The following is a 21,589-nucleotide window of genomic DNA, read 5'->3' as shown; positions in this document are numbered from 1 at the left end:
TCTTTCCCTTAATTGAAAGCTGCCCTGCTTCTAAAATGACTGTGGGTTTGCCCTTCAGGAGATCGGCAGTGTGGCTTTTGGGGGGAGGGGGAGAGAATCAGATGCAGGCTGATTTTGAAGTCAGATGTAGAATCTGCGTTCGCATTTCGCAAGCGTGAGAAGTGGAAACAGTCTGTCGCTGTGTGAAATGATCTGTCTGTGTAGCAACTCGCATTTGAAACTGATATATCTGACTGTGTTTTCGTAAGACTTATTCACATGTGCCTTTATAGCTATACAAACAGAATGTTTTGGGTTGTATCATAATGGATAGCAAAGTATATGTGGATGTAAGATGGGACAGTTTGAGGCTTATGGGCCTGTCGGGTCTATATGTGTGTAGGGGGGTCCCTCTCTATCACACAGAATTATGGCTGAAATTAAACTAGCAGGCTGCTAGTCAGCTGGAAGGACCGTGTCACATGACCTGCAGAAGGATTTCTGTGCTGGTGGGCTTGTGTTTGGAATGAGCCAACTAGGCTTGAGAAGATGGTGCTGCTGAGAAAAAGATGCCTGGTGGTGACCCCAGCTCAGGGCTGTAAGTGTTGGGGGGCAGACTGGGGTCATGGTGTCGCTACAAAAGTATCTACTCAGTTTTTAGTTCAGGCCTGGTCTGCTCTCCCCTCCCCGCCTTCCCCCTCACGCCAAGCAGCTGTAAGCAGAAACAGCTGAGCTGACCTCCTTTTCCAGGGAACGGGAGGGAATCCGAGCCGTTCCTCTGCCCGCGTCACTTCCTGTAGCATCTGGAACTGATCACTGGACAGGAAGAGCTGCAGCTTAACGAGCGTCTGGGCTGTAAATGAGAGAGGATGTCTTCTGATGCCACTGCCTTCCTCTCCTCCTCCTCCTCTTCCTCAGGATGACGTAGAGGCCCCCCCAGGGACCCGGCCCAGCAGCACCCACAATGAGCCTGACGTCGTGGTTCTTGGTGAGCAGCGGGGGCACGCGGCATCGCCTGCCCCGCGAGATGATCTTCGTGGGCCGGGACGACTGCGAGCTCATGTTGCAGGTAGGGGGGGCATCTCCTCAGGGAAGGACGCGTCCCGATCAAAACCCCGGTCTCCCATGCGTTCAGTGCCCCTGGAAATCACAGGGGATCACTGGCAGTATTATAAAACCAGCAAGTCCTTAATGTCAACACATTCACATATTGCATTTATTTATGTAAATGAACCATTTTCATGTAAAAATGACAGGCTTATCCTTTTATACGGCATGATGTTTACAATCGCTTCTTCCTCCAGCCATCCCAAACGGTACCACGTAGGTTTGCGTTTCCATTGTCATCTCAAGAGTGACAAAACATTACTAAATGCTATGCTTGGTTGTGATTCCATGCCAGGCTGCATTTGCAAAAAGGTTTGGCAGAATTTTCCAATCCACACCCCGAGTTCCTGGTTGTGATGGCTGGGTTGAGCCTCAGGTTGGCCCCATTCTGCGTTGCTCCCTTTGGCGTGACGGAACTTTCCGGGGGTCTACAACCAGCTTCCCGCTGTGGCCACAGGGCTGCAGCCCCACCTAACCCACTGTGCTGGAGTCTTTCTCCTTAGCTGTTATTGTCCCAATAGTCATAAATGTTAAAATTCCTTTGTTATAAATACCATTAACAAGGGAGCATATCATTCAGATAACCATGGTTACCTGCCCCCCTCCAGGCAGACAGGGCTCCCCCCAGTACACCATTGTCAAAGCAGGCAGACTGTGGCTGGGAGAAAGCCCCCCCCCCTTTCCTGGAAAATCCCATTTGCCCACCTGTATGTTTTCCTGTTCCTATGAGGAATCTGTGGCCTTTCCTTCTGTTTTAGGACATTTATATAGTGAGACCATGGGAGGTTGTAATGGGATGTAAACTTACTGTGCGGTGCCCTGCAAACGTACATAAACATGTGGTGCCACATGTATGACCTTTGACCTCCAGTCAGGAGTCATGGGATCTTCTTATTGGCTGTCCTGTACCTCCACTTTTACTGGCCACCATGTCCTATCTGTGGTCTCATAAGTAGGACCAAAAACCAGCCTGTAGTACCTTAGTACCATTTTTCTCAACATTTTTTTTTCCAAGGACCCCCTCTGTCCAGGAAAGTATGTTTGGCCCCCACCCTACGCATGTTATGATGTTATTGTGCCTGTGTGCCGATGTTTCTTAATATAAACATATTTTAATTTGGAGGCCCTGCCAGTCGTTTCTCTTGAACACGACTCAAACAAGGTTTCACTCCACTCTGTTCGCCAACACATTTTTTTTTTCTCGGTTTATGATGTTACTCTCAAAACAGAAGATCCTATTTGGGAAATGGCTCTAAAAGCCGTCAACAAAATACAACAAATATGGCAAATTCCGATATTTTTAACGATGTTTAAGAACTAAATGAACCACGTGGCGCTGAGTCCTTGCTTCTCCCCTGCAGCCTCCCTGTGAGACGCCGCTAACTGAGTTGGTTTGATTTTACCTGCGGATTCTGGAATGTTCTGCAACGTCACAACCAAAGCTCTCACACTGTTTACAACCAGGAAGGAATATTATTGGTTTCTATTAAAAACCTTTAATAGAGCCCTAATGTTAGCGCACAATACAAGTTTATAAATATAATGGATTTTGTATTATCCTATATCTCATGTTAAAAATATATCAGTATACCATAACCATAACAGTATACCCCCGGCTGAGTAGTGTTACCTTAAAAGTTTCCTTTATGTGTCGAACTTCTCTGAAGGCTTCCAGTATAAGGACTAGCATCTTAATTACAGCATTCCACAGTCTTTGCAGTACTCGGGGATTTTAAATTGCCCTACAGAATATATGGGGTGGGTTTTATTTTTATTGTAACCACAAGTTTCTGGTCTGTGGCCAGACTGCTGAGTCTTTCCTCCAGGCTCGCCTGCGGTCTCTTCTGTCATGTGGTTAAGAGAATTCTAGAAAAATCTTCTTCCGGGATGCTTTTGCGCTGTGATTACTGTGTAGGATTTAAAATGAAATCGCACGTCTCTGCTTAAAGAACGTTTCTCATCCTGTGTGACACGGCGGCCTGCAGACCTCCTTCCTGCCTTGTCACATGTGCGTGCCGGTCTGCAGGACGTCTGGCTCCGTACGGCGTGGGGCATTAGGTGCCGAGCCAGTGAGTTTTGTCTCCTACTCTGGACCGTACCAAGGTGTGCCAAACGGCAGGGTGATATTATTAGGAAGTGGGCCACATTCCTCTGTCTTAAATTTAGTTTGACCAGCATGACATTTGGGGGGGGGGGGGGGGACACAGCCAAGTGGTGCAAGTTAAGCAGTGTGTATTGGGGGTGGGGGGTCCTCTGTCACACCACAGCCTGCTTAGGCATCAGCCTGTCACTTTAAGATTATTCACACAAGATGTATTTATACAAGATTAGCATCGTGGAGTACTGACCCCATACTGTGTAAATTCATCAGATAAAATGTCTTCTTTTTCTCTCAGTCTCTCTCCCATTTTCTCTATGTTTGAAGCTAAAAATACTTACTTGTCAGCCTTGATTAGAATTCATGTTGGGGCCAATTCTGTCCACAGAATTGTTTTTTTTTGTCAATAATTACAGCTTCATTTCACTTCACTTTTTCAGGGCTGGACCGTTTCCCTTGATGTGCCAGAAGTGTTACCCGCTTTAATTGTGTACACTGTGATTAGAAGAGAAAATAATGCAGGTCTTTAATGTGTTTGTTCAAATGTGTTGCAGATGGTGTTAAAAAAAATGCCGACAAACACATTTACATTTTATTTATTTCATAGAGGCTTTGCTCCAAAACATAGCACTTTTTTCAAGATAATAGGATCAGGCAGTACCTGGAGCAGTTGGGGTTAAGGGCTTCGCTCAAGGGCCCAATAGTGACATCACTCTGCTAGCCCTAAGATTTGAACCAGCAACCTTCCGTTCACAAGCACAGTTTGCTAACCCGTGGAGCTCCCTTCCACCCCCCCCCCCAACATGTAGGATCTGTAATATTAATGCATTAGCAGGGATGTGCCCCTCTAATGATAGCACGCAACTATTCATAATGCTAAAACGCTTTAACAGTTACTACTTTTCCAAGAAGCACACTTCATTTCCGTACGGTTTCGCTTGTGTTGGCCTGCGGATGCTGTGGCGGTGGTGAGACAGCTCAGTGACACTCATCCCCATACGCAGCTGAGGCGCACGTCTCTTTAAATATCAATACTGAGACTCCAGAGGAGCCAGAGAGCCCCTCCTTCCGGTCAGACTCGGCAGCCCATCTGCGTTCAGATGTAATTTGACTCCTGAGACGCTCACGTCTCCTGCTGACTGACTTCTTTTTCAAGCAAGTCAAGAAACACTGTTTGGTTGAGTGTGGGGCAGATGCTAAGGATAAGGTTTAGGATCGAGCGTTTTGTTACTTTCCCCTGTGTTTGTCGTGTCCTGGGCACAGAAATAGCAAAGGAAGTAGACTTTTTACTTAGCAGGCACTGGCCAGGAAAGACGTTGTGGGTGTGTGCCCTTGTGACTTGGCTCATGGTGCTCACAAAGTTACCAGAAGGGTACAAGACATGCTTTTTTTATATACACAAGATGACCAGGATTTGAATAAGTATTCAAGATGACAAGCCTGTTGATTTATGAACCTTTGAGCTGGAAGACTCTCTTTGAAATTTTATCTGGATGTTAATTTCGCTCCAGTTTTCTAACCTCTGTGAAGCTGCTGAGGAATGTACTCATGTGACCTTGCCAGGCAGAGCCCAAAGCATCTTCCCGATAGGAGTAGGGTACTGTTATTCTGGAACGTACCACTGCATATGATCCCCAGGGCCGGGGGAGGAATTTCAGTTCTCTAGTTTACCCTGTTTGGGGAGTTAGGGGTGGAATTTCAGTTCCCTCATTTATGATCCCTGATTCTTGCGTGCTGTTTCTGCCTTCGTTCACTGGAACCTGGTGTTTGTGCTGAAGACTCTGTCCATTCTGTACCAAATGACCACTCGCAAAGTAAATGCAAGGACATTGCATCAAAAGGACATACCGTTTGGTAACCAGAATCCAGTGATCGTCCAGCCCAAATGAAACAATGCACATTGACGTTGACTTCATTTAAAATCGTAATAGCTGTCGTTTTACGTTATGTTTGTTATGATCGTGATAGAGGGCTCTTTAGACTGGCCGCTACTGTGAAATGTTTGTACATTTTAATTTAAAACTGGTCTTCAAAGTGAATGGATAGAGAAAATCCATGTCAGAAAATGAAGGAGGCTGGTACCTGCCCAGGGCAATAACTTGTGGGTGTGTCTCCGATGATAAACGCTGACGAAGAGTGTTGAAATTAGCTTCCCTGTGGAACTTCGTTTGGCCATATTTGTAGGTCTGACAGGTCCCGTGTGTTTGCATCCACCTTAGTGGGTGGCACACTACCAGCAATAGCCGTAAGATACCAAGCCCTGATCTTTGTGTGAGAAATCGGACACCCCTGCATTTGGTTTGAAAATGGTTTGGTCCAGCTGTCTTGCAGATGCGGTCAGCAGCGGAAGCACAGCTGCTCTAACGACCTTCGCTGTTTTAAAAGCACCACTAGAGGCACGATCGCACTGGCAGCAGAGCCCCTTCGTATTCACCAGGATGGTGAAGAGAACAATTACTGTCTGAATTTTCCCGATCTAACCTTCAGCAGCATGTACTCAAAGCAGCACCACTGCTAACAAAACGTAGAAGCCCTTGCTTGATTAGGAAGCATTGTAGTTTCCTGCAAGCAGTTTTGTTGCATCTGTTATTTAAATGTAAATAAATTGTAGTCCTTCCCCTCATGCCAGTTTCCTCCGAAGCGCGTGCTGTCAGGCGTGAACGGTGGGCTCTGCTAAGCCACGCAGCACGTTATACAGCGAGCACAGCGGGTACGGAACCCGAGAACACGCCACATGGCAGCCGTTTGTAATTGTATCGTGATTTGGGGAAAGATTTCAGAATGAATTGTGCTTTATTCCAGTTCTCCCAGTTCCACAACTGCCAGTGTCCCCAATCATAGGTTTATTCATTAATCTGTGGTACTCGCTGAAGATCCTCACTGCCGGCTTTCTCTGTGTTTAGTCGCGGAGCGTCGACAAGCAGCACGCTGTCATCAACTACGAGGCGGCCAGCGACGAGCACAAGGTTAAGGATCTGGGCAGCCTGAACGGGGTGAGTGCCGGCATGCAAGCAGCTCGCGAAGGAACCTTCCGGAAGCCGCGAAGCCCACACATAACTAGAGTTTGACCGCGATTTTTAAATTTGGGTTTGAACTTTTAGCATTCACGGCACAGCGTGATTCCCCTGACATCGCCAAGGAAGTACAGAGTATGATCTAAGGATGAGCCGCGATATGAACACCATCCGTATCATAGATGTTTCTGCAGCTGGACTCGTTTAAGGGAGAAACACTGTAGCCACGTCCTACATGCGTCGTTTGGAGTTCAGGGTGACGCCACATTGCTGAGATGCCTTTCTCTCTGCCTGTCAGGACTGTGAAGCCTGACTCATATGTTTATAAAAAAAGCAAACTTGAAGCCCCCTAATAGCCGTGGAGCTCCCCTCCCCCGCACACAGGAAGTGCAGCTCGCCGGCGCTTCCCGCTGACTCACGTTTCCATTTGCAGCTCTTGCACGGGGGCCTCCATTCAGGCTCTTCTTGTACCGTTACCCTGCTGCTTGGAAGCAGGGCGGCGTGGCTATGGTGCGGTAAACGCTAGAGTGCTTAGACGGCACTGGGCCTCAGACGCCACTGGGCCTCAGACGCCACTGGGCCTCAGACGCCACTGGGCCTCAGACGCCACTGGGCCTCAGACGCCACTGGGCCTCAGACGCCACTGGGCCTCAGACGCCACTGGGCCACTGCTCCTTGTTACGCAGATTCAGACCTGCACATTAAGTCTCAGTGGGTGCAGGTACGAAAATACAGACCTGAATTTATTTAAAGGTCCGTGGTTCGAGCCGCCTAAGTATGGCTATCCATTTCAGACAATCCTTTCACCCAGAATAAGCATCTGAGTAACTCTATTTTAATGCAATGTCTACTAAAAAATTCTTTGTGCCAAAAAGTCAGAGCTAATTACAATTTTGTGTAGAAGAGCAAAGAAAGCCGTGGTCAGGGAATCAGAAAACACCAAAGTTAATCAGAGTCGGCTGTTAGCGAGGTCTGGGCTTGACCGTTCGTTTGCACCAGGCCGGGTGTTTCGGGCTGTATGCACACAGACGGTGTGTTTGCCTGTGTGGCACAACATGGAAGGATTAGCTGTCGCAGCTAGCTGGACATGTAGAGATCTATGTAGAGCTTTCTCCGTGCTGGGCACGAGTACCACAAGGCCAGAATTCATGTGTGGGTGGGTGCTGTCAGAATAGGCTGAGGGAGGCGAAACAATTCAGGTGAAAAGTCAGTCGTTCCTGCAGCAGCTCGTGTCACGGACGCTCTTGGGTCTTCAGTAAAGTTCCTGCCAGATTCACTCGTCCAGCCGTTGGCCTGTAGCTGCTTCTTACAGGGCTGATATAAATGACTTTTTGTCATTACAGACGTTCGTGAACGATGTCAGGATCCAGGAGCAGATGTACATCACTCTGAAGATTGATGACAAGTTGAGGTTTGGATATGATATCCTTTTCAGTGTCAGATTTGTAAACTCTGTCTGGCAGTGTGGGGTGGAGGACTGTCACGTGAATTAGGAGAAAACAACATAAATCAGGTGCAAAACAACTGGAGATTTTTTTTTAAATGAGGATGACGAAATTTAGCCCAAAAACAGAAATAAACGCAAGAAGACAAAATGCCGAGTTGTGGAGGTGTTCTCCACATCCCTCCATCTCTCCTCCAACAGCTCCGCCTGAATCTGTCCTTCTGACCCTCTGATAAACCTTCGCTAGTTATGCAGACCAATCATAGCCAGGTTTTCCTTTGGTGGGGGGTATGTGGGCTGGTCGCCATGGAGATACAAAGGCTCACTTAAACCCAGCCACATGCCTGCTCTGTGCCTCAAGCACAGGAATAAATTGTTGAATGTTGTGGGGAAATGAGAGAGCTGAATAGTCAGAGGTCAGCCCTTACGTTCAGTTACATTTACATTGAATAATTTAGCCAGGCCTCTGATCCATAGAAGATTAAGGTTTTAACTTAAAGTATCTGGATTTGATTTAAGCAGCTACTCAATGTTAGAACGGCAGGAACCCGAGACCTTTAGGTTTTGCCTCACCCCGAATTCTCAGCTGTAAGAGCGGATATTGACAGTAACCTTTCAGGTCCTCTTCCTGGCCAAACACCTCGGACCACTAAGAGCCGCCCCACAGGGTGAGATGCTGTGGTGAGAGGAAGTGGCCTGGTCTTCTGTGGGGTGTGGCAGTGAAAGAAGAGCCCGGCACGGGGCCACACTTTTGTTTCCCTTAACCAGTCTCACATACCAACCTGTTTACCGTCGTCCGTGGGGAGCTGCACGTCCCGGAGGAGGCGCTGAAGGTAGGACACTCTCTTAAGGATCTCGGCCTGGATGCTTGTACAGGCATTTAAATTCGGTTAAAGACAAAAAATAAATTGTAGCGGTGACGTCTGAGAGATACAAGAGGGACATTTACATGTCTAACAGAAATTAACAGAAGCATGAAACAAGCTCTTACCGTTTGACTGTCTTCAGCAGTGCATGTGATTTATGTGTGAATTGAAATTCAATGAACCAATTTAAACAAACAAATTTTGTTTTGTGTCTGTAAATGAATAAAGTGGAAAGTTGCGGAGGATTTCTGTAAACTCTATTGCTGTGATGACAGTCCACTGGCTTTGCCACCTTGAAAGCAGTCAGGGTGTTGAGGGTAGCTGGTGTAAAACTGGTTTCCGAGGGACCCGGGCGTGCGGGTAGCCTGTAGCTGAGGTAGGTGATGCCGCTGCTGATAGGAGATTCTTTAGATGTTTATTCCTGTCCCCAGCATGAGAAATTCACCAGCCAGCTCCAGCTGACCAAGAAGCCGTCCACGACGGAGCAGCCCACCAAAGCCTTGAAGTCTCCGGACACCAAGCCTTCGGGGAGCAAAGTCACAGTGGGGGGCGGCGATGGAGGCGCTAGGCCACCTGACGCACCCAAGGCGGAGGACAAGTTAGCAGGTGAGAAGCTCACCCAGCCGGCCTCTTCCCAGCTACTACTGCGATGCATCAATCCTAATAAAAAATGCTGACACAAAATCAACATAATTAACCCACTATAAAATGACTATGTTTCAAATCTCAGGCATTGTGGCTTTTTGTTGTTTTTGGTATAACAAACACGGATGCTTAGCTGTAGAAATATTATGCTGGGTTTCTGGTGGGATTTAAGGGGCAATTATAAAAGGGCGGGGGGCTGGAGTGAAAAGCAGCTGACAGGCTGTCCGCCCAGGAGCTGCGTTTGACATGAGGGGCCCGGGATCTGTGATGAGCGTATTCTGTCTCAGCCTGTATCCGGCTCTGTCCCTCTGCAATACACAGATCTGCTAGCAGTGATGTTTGCAAAGCAGGTTGTAAACCTGCTGGAAGAGCATTAAATCGGCCTCCCCAGCTTCACAGTCCCACGGGTCGTGTCATCTTCCTTCCTAGCACCCCGACAGGAAACGGGCAGCATTGCCAGCACGTGCGGAATATTCGCTTGTCAGAAACGTTTAAGGTCACCATCTTCGCGGCCTTGTCCTTATTTGGCTCTCACATGACGCCGGGAGGCGAGCCCCCCCCCCCCCCCAGGTGACACATGAGATGGGAAACGGCGGGCGATGCCACCGCATGGTGTTTTAAACAGTAGGGGGGACACGGGGTGACCTTGGTGTAGTGAATCTTTCTGCTGGGCTGGGGCCAAGGTGCAGAGCTGGGCAGGAAGATGGCAAATGCTGCAGCTTCATCTCTACCTGCACGTCTGAGGGCGTGAGGCGGCCGGCGGGACAGCGGGGCTGGAACAGAAGGCGGTGCTTTAAAGTCAAAGAAATGATGGAGGATAGGAGACAGCAGGTACTGCTAGCTGTAGCACTAGAGCCTCTAGCGGGTGACATGTCTTCACTGATGTTGACCTGGGTCTGGTATTTCTAGTAGATTCTGTAGGAGGGGCCCAGATTGCTGGAGAGAGACCCTGCTATAATAGTGCTCTGCTTTCCCCTGTAGCAACTTTAGCACCACATGCTAATCTACATACTTTTGGTCCAGTGTAGTCTTGCTTTCTCTCCGATGGCAGTTGATGAACCTTTAACATCAGTTTACCGTTAAAAAACAGGCCTCTTTGCTAAACAGCTACCAGCATATTTGATCCAGCTAATTGCCGGCTTCAGGCAACAGCTCTGTGCCTGTCACTGCCACCAGTGCTCAGAACCTTCTGGAAAGAAAAACAGATGCTCATATTTGGTGGGGGGGGGGGGGGCTGTTAATGTATTTCTCTCTTGAGTTTGCCGCTGTGAAATGAGGCATTTTCTTTTTAGCATTTCTGCTGTGCTGTGCTTTGTTGGATGAACATGGCTGGTCTTCTGCTGAACAAGCAGCACCCTCAAAGTGCGGGTAAATTAATCTGCGTGTGTCTTGCGGCACTGTGAGAATTGGCTGCAGGTATTTGATTCCAGAGCCACACATGTGCCGAATTACTCTCACGGATTTGGCGCATTGTAAGCGGAGCGGGGGTGGGGGTGGGGGGGCTGTAAAAGTGCCTGCAATGCATCAGTTCACTGGGAAGGGAATGGCAGGGGTCCCACCTCGCAACACACTTCTCAATCTTTGAAGGTCATTCAGGTCAGTGGGTAGTGTAGCCGTCTCGGCTGTGGGGTTCGATTGCAATGAAAACTCAGTGTTCTTAGCTTTCTTAGCTACTGCCCTTTAAACAAATCATCGAGAGGTATGACCCTGGGGAGCATTTAATAAATACCAAAAAGTAAGAAAAAAAATGTCAGAAGCACTGGAGCACTGTGGGTCCTGCTAATTGGCTATAATGAAATTTCCCAGCAAATTAAAATCTCTATTTATGTCCTAGGAGACATAGCGGCTTTGCACAGGGGGACCCCCCTGTACGGACAGCCGTCTTGGTGGGGCGACGGGGATGCAGACGATGAGAACTCCTTCAAACAGGAGTCCAAGAAGCAGGAGAGCTGTGTGCCAGGTGAGGTGCCGAGTCCCCCAGCCTAAGGTGCTGCCTCCCCTGGGAGGGAGCTGCCGCTTCTCTCTGCGTCCTGCATGCTGGATCTCTGCTTGCAGCTTGGCAGCCTTGCTTCTCCTCTGCCAGTAGCTGAATATCTGCGTTGTCTTTTTCCGCTGTGTCGATATGCAACACATCAAAGTAAACATGAAGGATGTTGTCTTAATGCTGTTTTATAAGACGGTACGGACTGAACTCATCTAATAACATTTTTACAGGATTGGTAATTAGCCTGTTAATTGGATGTAGGTTAATTGGCTCTCCTGAGTCGGAATGTTAATAAGCAATGATAATAATGTGGGTTTTGGCCCCACTGTGATCGGTTGCTCTGTCATGGCGGCCAGGCGATCATTTCTTTAACCTGTGCTGTGCATGGATAATGGGATTAGCAGTTATTGTAAAGCTGGGCCCTGAAGATTAGCCCAGCAGGGGGGACCAGTGTGTCCCAGCAGAGGGAAGAGTGTCAGTTTTAGCAGCCCATGGACATAATTTGGTGTGGAAGTGAAAGGGAGATGCTGGACTGCGTCGTCCTTCCAGCATTTGGAACCTGCTGTCATTGATCTTACTGGCTTTGTAGATTAGAACCTAAACATCGAGGAGAAAGTTGTTGAGATTCTTTCCCTGGGGGTGTGCTGGTGGTCAACTTCAAATTCCCTGCAGTCGTTCAGTCTCCTCAAGAACAATGTGTGACTCAGTTCGTCCTTCTCACCCATGACCGGCCTTGCAGGTCATTTCATTTCCTTATGCTTTTCTGGCTTGTCTGTCACTGTAGAAATTGTTCTGACATTCTGTGGGTCTGTTGACCTCCTGAAAGGGCTGGTTTACCTTCAGGGTAAACCTCATGGTCTCCAATCTTCTTCACAATGAGAGGTACTTTTATAAAGAAAATCCGAGGACCTACTGAGTGGCGACTAACGTCACAATACCAAAATTTCTAACTTCCATACAATTCCAAGAAAAGTATTGAAATTTGATACAGTTTTCAACAATCAATGTATATCAATTAAAAATTTAAATTGCAATTTTATTTGCAGTCAGAACTTTACAACGTTTTGTAAACTGTCGCTATAACAAAAAGCATGTATTGCATTGTCAGTCAAAGCATGATAATGCTAAGTTAGTAGGTTAGCGGCCCAGCAGGACAGGGAACTGGCTTATTCAGACAGTTTCTGATAGGGGAATATTATTATTAGCATGTATCTTTAGTAAAGAGCAGCATTTCTTTGAGAGCTCTCTAAGCTTTGTATCTGTACGAGTGCTCAACTAGAACTATCCTTGTCTGGCAGAATTCCCTTCAACCCCCATCAATGCCCCATCCCTCCATCCCTGTTCCTATCGTGGTGAGGAATTATCATCTGGGGGCACTTTGAGTTCATCTGCTGGGCTGTGGTGCCTTTGTCCGCAAATCCCCATCTTTTTGGTTCCCGAACGTGGGACTGCCACAACAGCGACGGTGAAAAGGAGAGGTGTGCTCACAGGGGCTGCCCCCGCCACACATCAGAGCGTCTCGCTTACGATCCCTCCCAGCTCTATTTATAGGCCTGTGAAAGGGGGCCGCTTTTTCTCCAGTCTGGAAGAGGAGGTGCAGATGGTAGCCCCGCCCCTTCCCTGCATGCCGCGTGTCGTCCTGTAGTAGTGGCGAGCGGCGGCTCCCACCTGCAGCGTACTGCTTCTTAGGGAGGCCTCTCGAGTTCTCTGGCGCTCCAGCTTCCATTGGCCTGTGAGATTCCCTACTGGATGCCCTCCTCGTAGTGAGTAGCCTCTTGGGGCCCTTTCCATTTCTGAACCGGTTCGTTTTCAGGCGTATATGTATTGATTTTTCCTGTTCCAACCAAAGGCAAGAAGGTCACACAGTGCTGTATTTGGACAGTTTGGTTCTCCATCTGTTTACTACAGTCCCAAGGTCAAGTACTATCGTACAGGCTCATTCGGTACCACTGTGTGGTCCCACGATGGTCCTGAGTCTCTTGATCAGTGTGGAGCCAGAACCAGGTTGGTTGCAAGATACACCTGGGAGATCTTGGTCTTCTCCTTAATGCTAGCCATGAAACGGTTTTAGCATGTTTCTCCGAAACTAGTTTTTTTTAAAGTTCGTTTTCGCTCTCTACTGCCATATATATTTTTTCCTTAATAAGATAAAGAATAAATGCTATTTTTCTTTCCTGACTAAAAAGTCCCGGTCCAGGAATCAGACTCGTGGTCCAATAGTCATGTGATTTTCCGACTTTCTGCTGAAATCTCAGTGACATTCAGGAAGTTCATTTTCTAAAAACAGGAAGTTCCATAAACCATGTTTGGCATGATCTCTTAACATGTGCAGCCTTGTGGGAGAAACAGGAAATCAGTCACACACATGACTCTGTTTATTGGTTGGCGTAAAAACGGTAAGAATTTTTATTTGTACTATGAGTGATGTTTGACAGGATTTTCTGATTTTACTGGGAAATGATGCCTGTTTCCCTGTCTGTGTGGATGTTTCCCACAAGTGATTTTGTGAAGTTGCTTATTTTTTGCGCACTTATGTACCGAGCACACAGTCTCTTATTTTGGTTTCAGTGACTCACTGTAGTGAAAATAACTGAGTGGAACTAGGAAGCCATGATTCACTGTTAGATATGGTCTATCACACCGTGCAGGGAGCTCGAGGTCAGCTTGAGTAAAGGAATCTTTCGTGTTAAATTGCTGTGGTTATCTGTGGCTTTTCTAAACGCCTCACGAAGCTCAGATGGAGAGGCTGAATTGTTCTGGGTGGCCAGTGTGAATTTTTGTTGTTAGATGAAACAGAGAGCAGTTTTGTGAGTAGTGATTTGTCTGTATCTCAGGGTGGTTCCTCACTTCCTGGCTGACTGAGTGATGCTGGGTAATTGATGAGGAATGAACAAGGGGGGCTTTGGTCTGCTTATGACTTCATCTATCTTATATCCAACCTTTCGCTCGTGCTGAGTTGATTCAGATGGTGAGCCGGGAGAAAGCGGGCAGGTCACGCGGAAGCTAGCGCCGCCGCTGAACCCTCGGACCCCAGTATTTGTGCTTCAGACCCTGATACCTGCCCTTCGTACTTTCTGTCCTGTGAACCCGCAGACGGCAAGGAAGCCAGGAAGAGCGAGAAGGTTAAGGAGGAGGGTGTCAGCCTGCTGGGCCCGGAGCCCAGCTATTTCGAGATTCCCACCAAAGAGCTCCGGGCGGCGGCGGAGAGCTCCGTCCAAGAGGTGCCCACGAAGGACACACAGGAAGCGGGCAGCGCCCCCACTGCAGGGGCGTCGGCCGCCGCTCAGGGCCACGCCTCCTTCACCATCGAGTTCGACGACACCTCTCCTGGCAAGGTCACCATCCGCGATCACGTGTCCAAGTGTGCTCCGGACCAGCGGGTGCGGACCAGGCGCTCCCCTCAGCAGGGCAGCCGGGAGCTGAGCACCCTGCAGGCTGCCATGATGGCCTCGGAGACCAAGGTGGCTGACTGGCTGGCCCAGAATGACCCCCCACTGGCCCGCAGGGAGTCCACTGAAGAGGACAGCAAGAGCATCAAGAGCGACGTGCCCATGCACCTGAAGCGACTGAAAGGTGAGGGGGCTCAGCCCGCGTCCCAGAATTCAGTGCGAGTCGCTCAACAGGCAGGCTCAGCTATTGGCAAAACCCTCACCAATAAGGAACTTAAATTCTGTATAAAGATCCATTGTCAGTTAGCATTTTTATTGTAGCAACAATATGACATATGAAAGAATAACTGTAGGACACGCCGGTATTGAAAACTGATGGATGGAACATGACCATTCTTAATTAGACATCGAAAGAGGGTGGCTGACAATTGTGATTATCTTGAATCAGAGTGGTTTTGTATGAAAGTGTATTATGAGTAATTGTAACAGGAGATCCCGTAATGGGGGATGCATTTTGGGGCATGAAATTGGTACTGAGTACTTGAGTAATAAGATGCAAATTGCTAAATGTGAGAACGCAGTGGTGAGATACTGCCAGTGTAGCATTTATAGCTGACGCTTACCTAGGAAAGTGTCTCGACTTCAGCACGCGCCTTAAAACCTGAACCGTTTTTCATTCCCCTCCTTGTAGTGTATGGGTGGGGGGTCTTGGCTGCCGCAGGCACCTTTACAGTCACAATGCCGAGAGCTGCTCTGCTGACCCGCATTGGGGGGGGGGGGGGGGGGGGGGCGCAGCTGTTTTTCCGCATGTGTTGTTGCAGAGATTCTTGCAAGACGGGAAGGGTGGGGGGGCGTGCATGCGGCCTTACCTCCCCTGCGCAGCCCCCCCTTTTCATCTGTCTTATAGTGGCTGTTCATTGTTTGAGCCCCGTTTTAGTTCTAAAAAGCCTTATTTTCATCCCGACCACCCCCCCCCCCTTTTGTCCACTCTATCTGGAGGCAAACAAAGGACTTGCTGTACTCTGCATTGATGCCCTGAGCTGACTTTCATCCTGGGGAGGGGTGGGTAGGGGGCTGGGCTTTTCATGTTATAGCCCTTGAAGGTAAATCACCAAGGATAATGAATTAGAAATTCTCCTTAGCCACACAGCATAAATGTGCATTTTCTCCCGTGTGTCTGATTGCATGCATGGCTTCTTTGCATTGCACTGCAGGTTTATCATTCTTGTACTACAGTTGGGGTTCCCTTCTCACATTTCTGTATTTTGTCAGTGAAATCTGCTGAGAGTGTGCAGATGTAATGAATGCAACGAATTTTATTCTAAAAAATTATAAACATTTCTGATTTTCTTTAGTATTCCTGCAGCATTTGTAGTGAAATTGGTCTGTGGCATTAAGGGAAATTTAATCTCATGCAACTAATGCTTGAAAAAGAGCGGGCTGGCATTTTAGGGTATTATACATTTGACGGCCGACATCAGTGCAGGAAAATCCCGCTGTCTGTCGGTCTGTGTGTCACTGCAAAGCTCCTCTCGGGTGCTGAGTCTTAAACGTTCTGCTTCATTTCAAATTCAGCGGATTACCGCCCCTCTCCTGAATTTCCCAGCTTCCGATGCAGCGCCCGTGACAGAGCTGAGGAGAGTTGGCACAGTGAGCCCCATCCGTCCCTCCCTCTCCTTCCTCCATCCATCCCTCCCTCCCTCTCCTTCCTCCATCCATCCCTCCCTCCCTCTCCTTCCTCCATCCATCCCTCCCTCCCTCTCCTTCCTCCATCCATCCCTCCCTCCCCCATTCCCTCCCCTTCGATGTGTTTGTTCAGCGCCTCTGTACTGTCCTCCGACTCTGTGCTCTTGCCTCCTGGCCATTTTAAATGTTTTTTTTTGCCCTTTTCCGTCGATGAAGGGGAACATTTCTTGATCCCTCAGACCAGCCACCATGTCTCTCCTCAGCTGCCTCCCTCGCCGGCACTGAGACCCCGCGATGCGTCGCACCGGTAGGCAGCCGGCGAAGCACGCTTTCCGATCCTCCGGCATCTGGTGGCCGTCAGACAGGAGGCGGGAGTGCAGGGATACCGATGCGTGGGGGTACGGGCCTGCCGCTCTGCTGGGTGATGCACGGGTGGCACGGCAATTATTTTTGTGCGTCGGGGTAGTGCACTTGACCGGGCAGATTTGGCTGTGGCTTGCAGAGGCTTGCAGTCTTGAGGAGGAAACTTACTTCCAGAGGTGGATCAGGGATAGAGCAGCCTTTCTCACTGCGGTGCCGTTTTTGAGGTGCGGCTCCACCTGCATGTCACTGGTGTCTCTCTAGGTTTTGATTGACGCCTCAGCTTGGTGAACGTGAAGCAGGGGCTGTGCACGGTGGAGGTTTTATTTCCACGGTGCATCTGAGGTCTCGTCTGAGGAGTGCGGAGCGGTTGTCACCATGGGAGAGGGGGCCGGGGCAGCAAGCGGCCGAACGGGAGCATGCGAAAACTAAACTGTCCGCATGCCAGCCGACGTGCATTCGCTGTCCGTGTTGCCTGACTGTGTCTGCTCCCTCGGGGGGGGGGGTTTCTGTGTCGTTGCAGCGTTGGATGTAGAGGAGACTCAGCGCTGCTGCTGTGAAGGTTACCGTGTATGTGGAGGGACAATGAGGGTGATGCAGTCTGACTCAGGCGCTCTCCGGGACCCTGCACTGTTATTCAAAGGCAGGGTTGTGAGTTACCAAAAGGATGCCTTTGTCTGCAGCTGGCCCATGAAAGCCTACTGTCCAGTGCCCTGTTGTGATTTCTGCCTCTGTGGCATGGGACTGTCAGATCGGGCTGCATGTTATTTCCTGATTGCATTCCTCTCCCCAGCAATCGCCCCCCCCCCCTCACCATATACCATTCACCCCCATCTCACTCCACCCCCTCACTCTCTTGTAAGGGCTTTAAGCTCACTTTGCAGTTCAGACCCGCGTGCGTAAGGGATTCCGCCGCGGTAACAGGGTGATCGTCACGTGAGCGTGTTTCGCGGCTCTCTCTGGCAGGCGCCGTGCCGATGTGCAGTGACCCCCCCGGACTGATCGCCCCCCTCCCCGTCTGCACAGGCAGCAAGCACGAGGACGGCACACAGAGCGACTCGGAGAATGGTGCGGGGCTCCGATTCGGCAGCCGGAGGCTGGCACTGGAGGAGCGGTTGCGGGGTGTCCAGGCGGCGCGGGCCCAGGCGGCGCGGGCCCAGGCGGGTTCGGAGGGCAAGAGTACCGAGGGCCCCGCTGCCACCAGCCGCGCCACCTTCATGATCGAGTTCTTCGACGAGGAGAACCCGCGCAAGCGTCGCTCGTACTCGTTCTCACAAACGGCACCTCTCATTGGGGGCGTAGCGGGGGGCCTGCCATGCCCCACTCCTCCCTCCCGCCCCAAGGCCACTATATCCGCCTCCTCGTCATCGGCAGACGGCAGCAAGGGCCCGCCCTCCTCGTTACCAGTGACCGGCCCCTTGGCCACCCGTGTGCTCCTCAAGCAGAGGTCAGAGGACCCCGGCGTGACCAGGGGCTCAGCCAGCGTGAGCCAGCAGACCAGCCCCGCCGACGACTCCCACAGGACCCCCCGCTCTGGGGAGAAGGACCATGACGACGACCAGAGCGACAAGGGCACGTATACCATCGAGCTGGACAACCAAAACCCGGAGGAAGAGGAGGCGAGGCGCATGATCGACAAGGTAAGACCGCAGCGGAGGAGTCTGCACCTCCTGTTTCGAGTGTCTTTAGCCATTAGCTCCTCCAAAAGATCCCCCCAGAGATCAGCGTGTGCGTAGCACCTTAGCAGCTGCACCTCTGTGGAACTCTGAGTGGTCAAGGCTGTTCTGTAGAAACCAAGGGGTTGTAGAAGATCTCAAACTGTGCCACTGCTTCTTACTTGGTCTACACTGCTAAGCAAAAGAAAGTGCAGTGCAAGTGGGACAGGAAAGAGAAGTTTTCTTTAGAAGGTTTTATTTGTTCTGTACAACTTAATACTTTGGTTTGCATTAATTTCTCCATGGGTTTTTTTAAATTTCTGTAGAATTACTGACCTTTCACCCAGTCCGTAAGGCTGTAAATACCTTGTTAGAATCTTTTTGGTTCAGAACATCATAGTTTTTGACAGCTCTTGCAGACCTTTTAATTTCAGCCTGAATGTGAAGAGGTACTGTTATACAGTGTGGCTTCACTGGCAGTGCTCCAGAAGTGTCCTGAAGCATGCTGGTCTTGAGGAACCATGACGTGTCTAATTACATTTCTGCCTTGGCATACCCTGTCAGTATTCCCTTACCCTGCTCTGCTAGACCCCTTGGAATTCAAATGACCTTCAGTTCAAAATTAACCATATCTGTTTGGTGCTAAAACACACAAGGGTGATGATTGCATTTATGTGTGCATTTTTGAGATTTAATTAAGGCATGCAGTGTTGGTAATGAGTCCCTCACTGTACCACACACCGCTAATTGGAATTAACTCAACAAACTTCTTTTTGTGTAGAACAGGGAATTCTTCAGGCAGAAACTGAGGCCGACATCGAACACCGATCTTACATGTTTCTTTTCCTTGGAGAATTGCTAGAAGTCATGTTCGTTTTCTTGATGTTTTTTTTTTGGGAGCAAGGTTGTTAATTTTTTTTAATAGTTCTGCATCTAGCAAAAAAAATGTGGTGTTTTCTAGTCCCCCACTGCGACCACACCGAAACCCTGAAGTATCTGCGGTTGAAGGGCCGCCTTTGATGCTGAACAGAGTCTGTCTAAATTGAGTGTTTTGCCCAGAGTTTCCGAACGAGGCCCCTTCTCTACCGCCTGGCTCAGGAGTGCCGAGCTAATGGGTCTGTGGAAGCATGGCCCCAGGCAGCACGGCGAACTGAACCGTGTGACCCGGGAATGGGGGGAGGAGTGAGGAGTGTGTTTGGGGATGGGAGAAATGATGGGAGGTGCAGAAAATCAAAAGAGAGCCCGTTTGGAATTAGTGTGGGGGGAAACACTCAGAAGGGTTACAGCTGGGGGTGTTTACTGGGGACTAGGGTAAGCAAGGCTTGGTGTTGATCAGAATATGGAATGGATGAGCTAGATGAGTGTTCCTGTTTCCGGTCCTCACCCCGCCTCGGTCTCTGCTGAGAAAAGCTACTACACATTTACTCCTGGTGCAGCAAGAACATCGAGGAAGCACGTCGTCTCACACACAGACAAGTCTTTGAAAGTTTCTTTGTGAGTAGTGAGATATTTGGTGTTATTTACATGGTTGTTTTCCCACACTGGGAAGTGTTAAGTCCTGGAATGGATCTAACCGTTCATGAAGATGGTCTTCAGCTTGTGTGATTTTGGGTCCTTCTTCCAAAACCGTATTTTGAAGCTTTGAGCTCTTAAAGGCTGGATGTTTCCTTGCAAACTGGGAAGATCTGGTGATAAATTGATTCCCTTTCTTATGCATCTCTGTCACGGTGGAAAAGATGAGTACTTATGGTGTTTAAGGGTGAAATTTAATCAGTTGTAAAGTTCCCACTACAAGTAAGGGTTTGTATTACAAATGAAAATGGAGGATATTGCTTCCTGTCAGTCACTTCCATAGGCATAATTGAAATCAATTTGGCCAGTTTCCTGCTAGCTGGTCTCAGGGACTAGCAAAGCTTTCTAATGATCACCAGCCTACCGTATGAACCAGTGTTGCTAACGGAAGTCTGGTGATAGTCTTGTGTCCGTTATATTATTTTGAGAGAACTATATTATTTAAGTAAGAACTGGTTTTGTGAAGTAAACATCTTTGTTGCCTGAGTAAAGGCTGATTTATACTTTCGCGTTGAATTGACACAGTTTGTTGAGCTTCGCCGTAAACCCTACGCTGTAGCTGACGTCCACCTCCCCAGAAATGTAGCTACATGTCGCGGTGATGCAGACTACAAGAACTGTGACGGGTCCTCTTGGTACCATTCATTTTTTTAAGGGAGCAAAGACAGCGTACATCCCAGGTGTGCTAATTATGGCTCATTGAGACTGAAGCGTTATTTATATCTAGCACAGGGGTGGCCACTCTTACTCAGAACGGGCCGCTGCGTGTGCAGGTTTTCACTGCCACTCCGTAATTAGATTACTAATTAGAGGAATGATTGGCTGAAGAGTCCTCACACCTGGGTGTGAACAGCTGACCTAGAGGTTATCCCAAAAACCCGCATACACACCGGCCATTTGCGGATAAGATTGGCCACCCCTGGTCCAGCATTACCCACCAGGAGCATCATAGCCTTAACAGGCCTGACTTACGATTACCGCCTTTCTCTGCAATCATTCTGCACAGGTCTTTGGGGTGGAGCAGAGCACTGACCCAGCCAGAGTCCGACCTGAGCACCATGACACGCTGAAAGACTGGAAGACCTCGGTCCAGGGGGAGATGAAGAAGTCTGACTGTTTGCCGTCAGAGGTAACGGTTCTAATCACTGATCTTCCTTTGATAGACCTTTTAAGGAACAGCATTCTAACCCTGTTATGACGGGTAGAATCTGAATCGACCAAACACACCAGACCTACTGGTTCTCCCTGCAAGTGTCCAGCATGGGTTGAATTTAACTCTGCACCTTTTACAGAGAGGAAATGATTGTTGTTCTTACCCAAAAAAAAATCAGGAAATGATGCAGTTCAAATTTAAACCACCGTTTTTATAAAGACATGCTGGTGTTCTAGCCTGGTGCATTGGTCTAGGAAAAGGGGGTCATTTCAGACTCAAGTGGCTTTTAAGAAACAGTGCCACCTGGAGGCTGGAGGATGACTAACATCTCAAGTGGAAAATGTGTTTTGTGGCCGTTGATTTTAAAATGGAAAAACTTCCATTCATGTTGTTACGGTGTAGGACCGTTCAGGTGATGGTCAGGAAAAAGAATGTATGGAAATGTCGACGTCATCTTCCGTCAAATCTGCCGCTGGATCACTCGTTCCCTTCCTCTCCACCTCCTCCTCCCTTTCTCTCTCGCTCTCTCTCTCATGAGCACGCCAGCTATCAGCGTTACCCGGAGAGTGAGAAATCTTGCGGCTGACCTACTTCACTGGAAGATCACTAACAGTGCAGCCTTCTTTGCCGGCTGCTA

The 21,589-nt window shown here is 49.0% G+C and overlaps 1 protein-coding gene across 19 annotated transcripts in view; it reads left to right on the top strand.

Moving 5' to 3' along the window:
• Positions 1-21,589, top strand: part of LOC125739282 (centrosomal protein of 170 kDa-like) — a 48,807-nt gene that overhangs the window by 10,023 nt on the left and 17,195 nt on the right. For 10 of the 19 annotated variants that reach the window (XM_049009203.1, XM_049009199.1, XM_049009197.1 and 7 more), the window contains exons 2-10: positions 898-1,048; positions 6,088-6,177; positions 7,542-7,623; positions 8,420-8,475; positions 8,940-9,114; positions 10,988-11,113; positions 14,231-14,710; positions 17,539-18,212; positions 20,806-20,928. In XM_049009203.1, the coding sequence (XP_048865160.1) occupies positions 944-1,048; positions 6,088-6,177; positions 7,542-7,623; positions 8,420-8,475; positions 8,940-9,114; positions 10,988-11,113; positions 14,231-14,710; positions 17,539-18,212; positions 20,806-20,928 (1,911 nt within the window). In that variant the 5' untranslated portion in view covers positions 898-943. Of the gene's footprint in view, positions 1-897; positions 1,049-6,087; positions 6,178-7,541; positions 7,624-8,419; positions 8,476-8,939; positions 9,115-10,987; positions 11,114-13,341; positions 13,534-14,230; positions 14,711-17,538; positions 18,213-20,805; positions 20,929-21,589 lie in introns of those variants that run through there. The other 9 variants (XM_049009211.1, XM_049009213.1, XM_049009206.1 and 6 more) reach the window with 3 other exon arrangements.

This window comes from Brienomyrus brachyistius, chromosome 3 (genome assembly GCF_023856365.1).
Source record: "Brienomyrus brachyistius isolate T26 chromosome 3, BBRACH_0.4, whole genome shotgun sequence".
NCBI classification, from domain to species: domain Eukaryota; kingdom Metazoa; phylum Chordata; class Actinopteri; order Osteoglossiformes; family Mormyridae; genus Brienomyrus; species Brienomyrus brachyistius.
The sequence above is the reverse complement of the archived record's forward strand: the minus strand, read 5'-3'. Positions and strand labels throughout refer to the sequence as shown.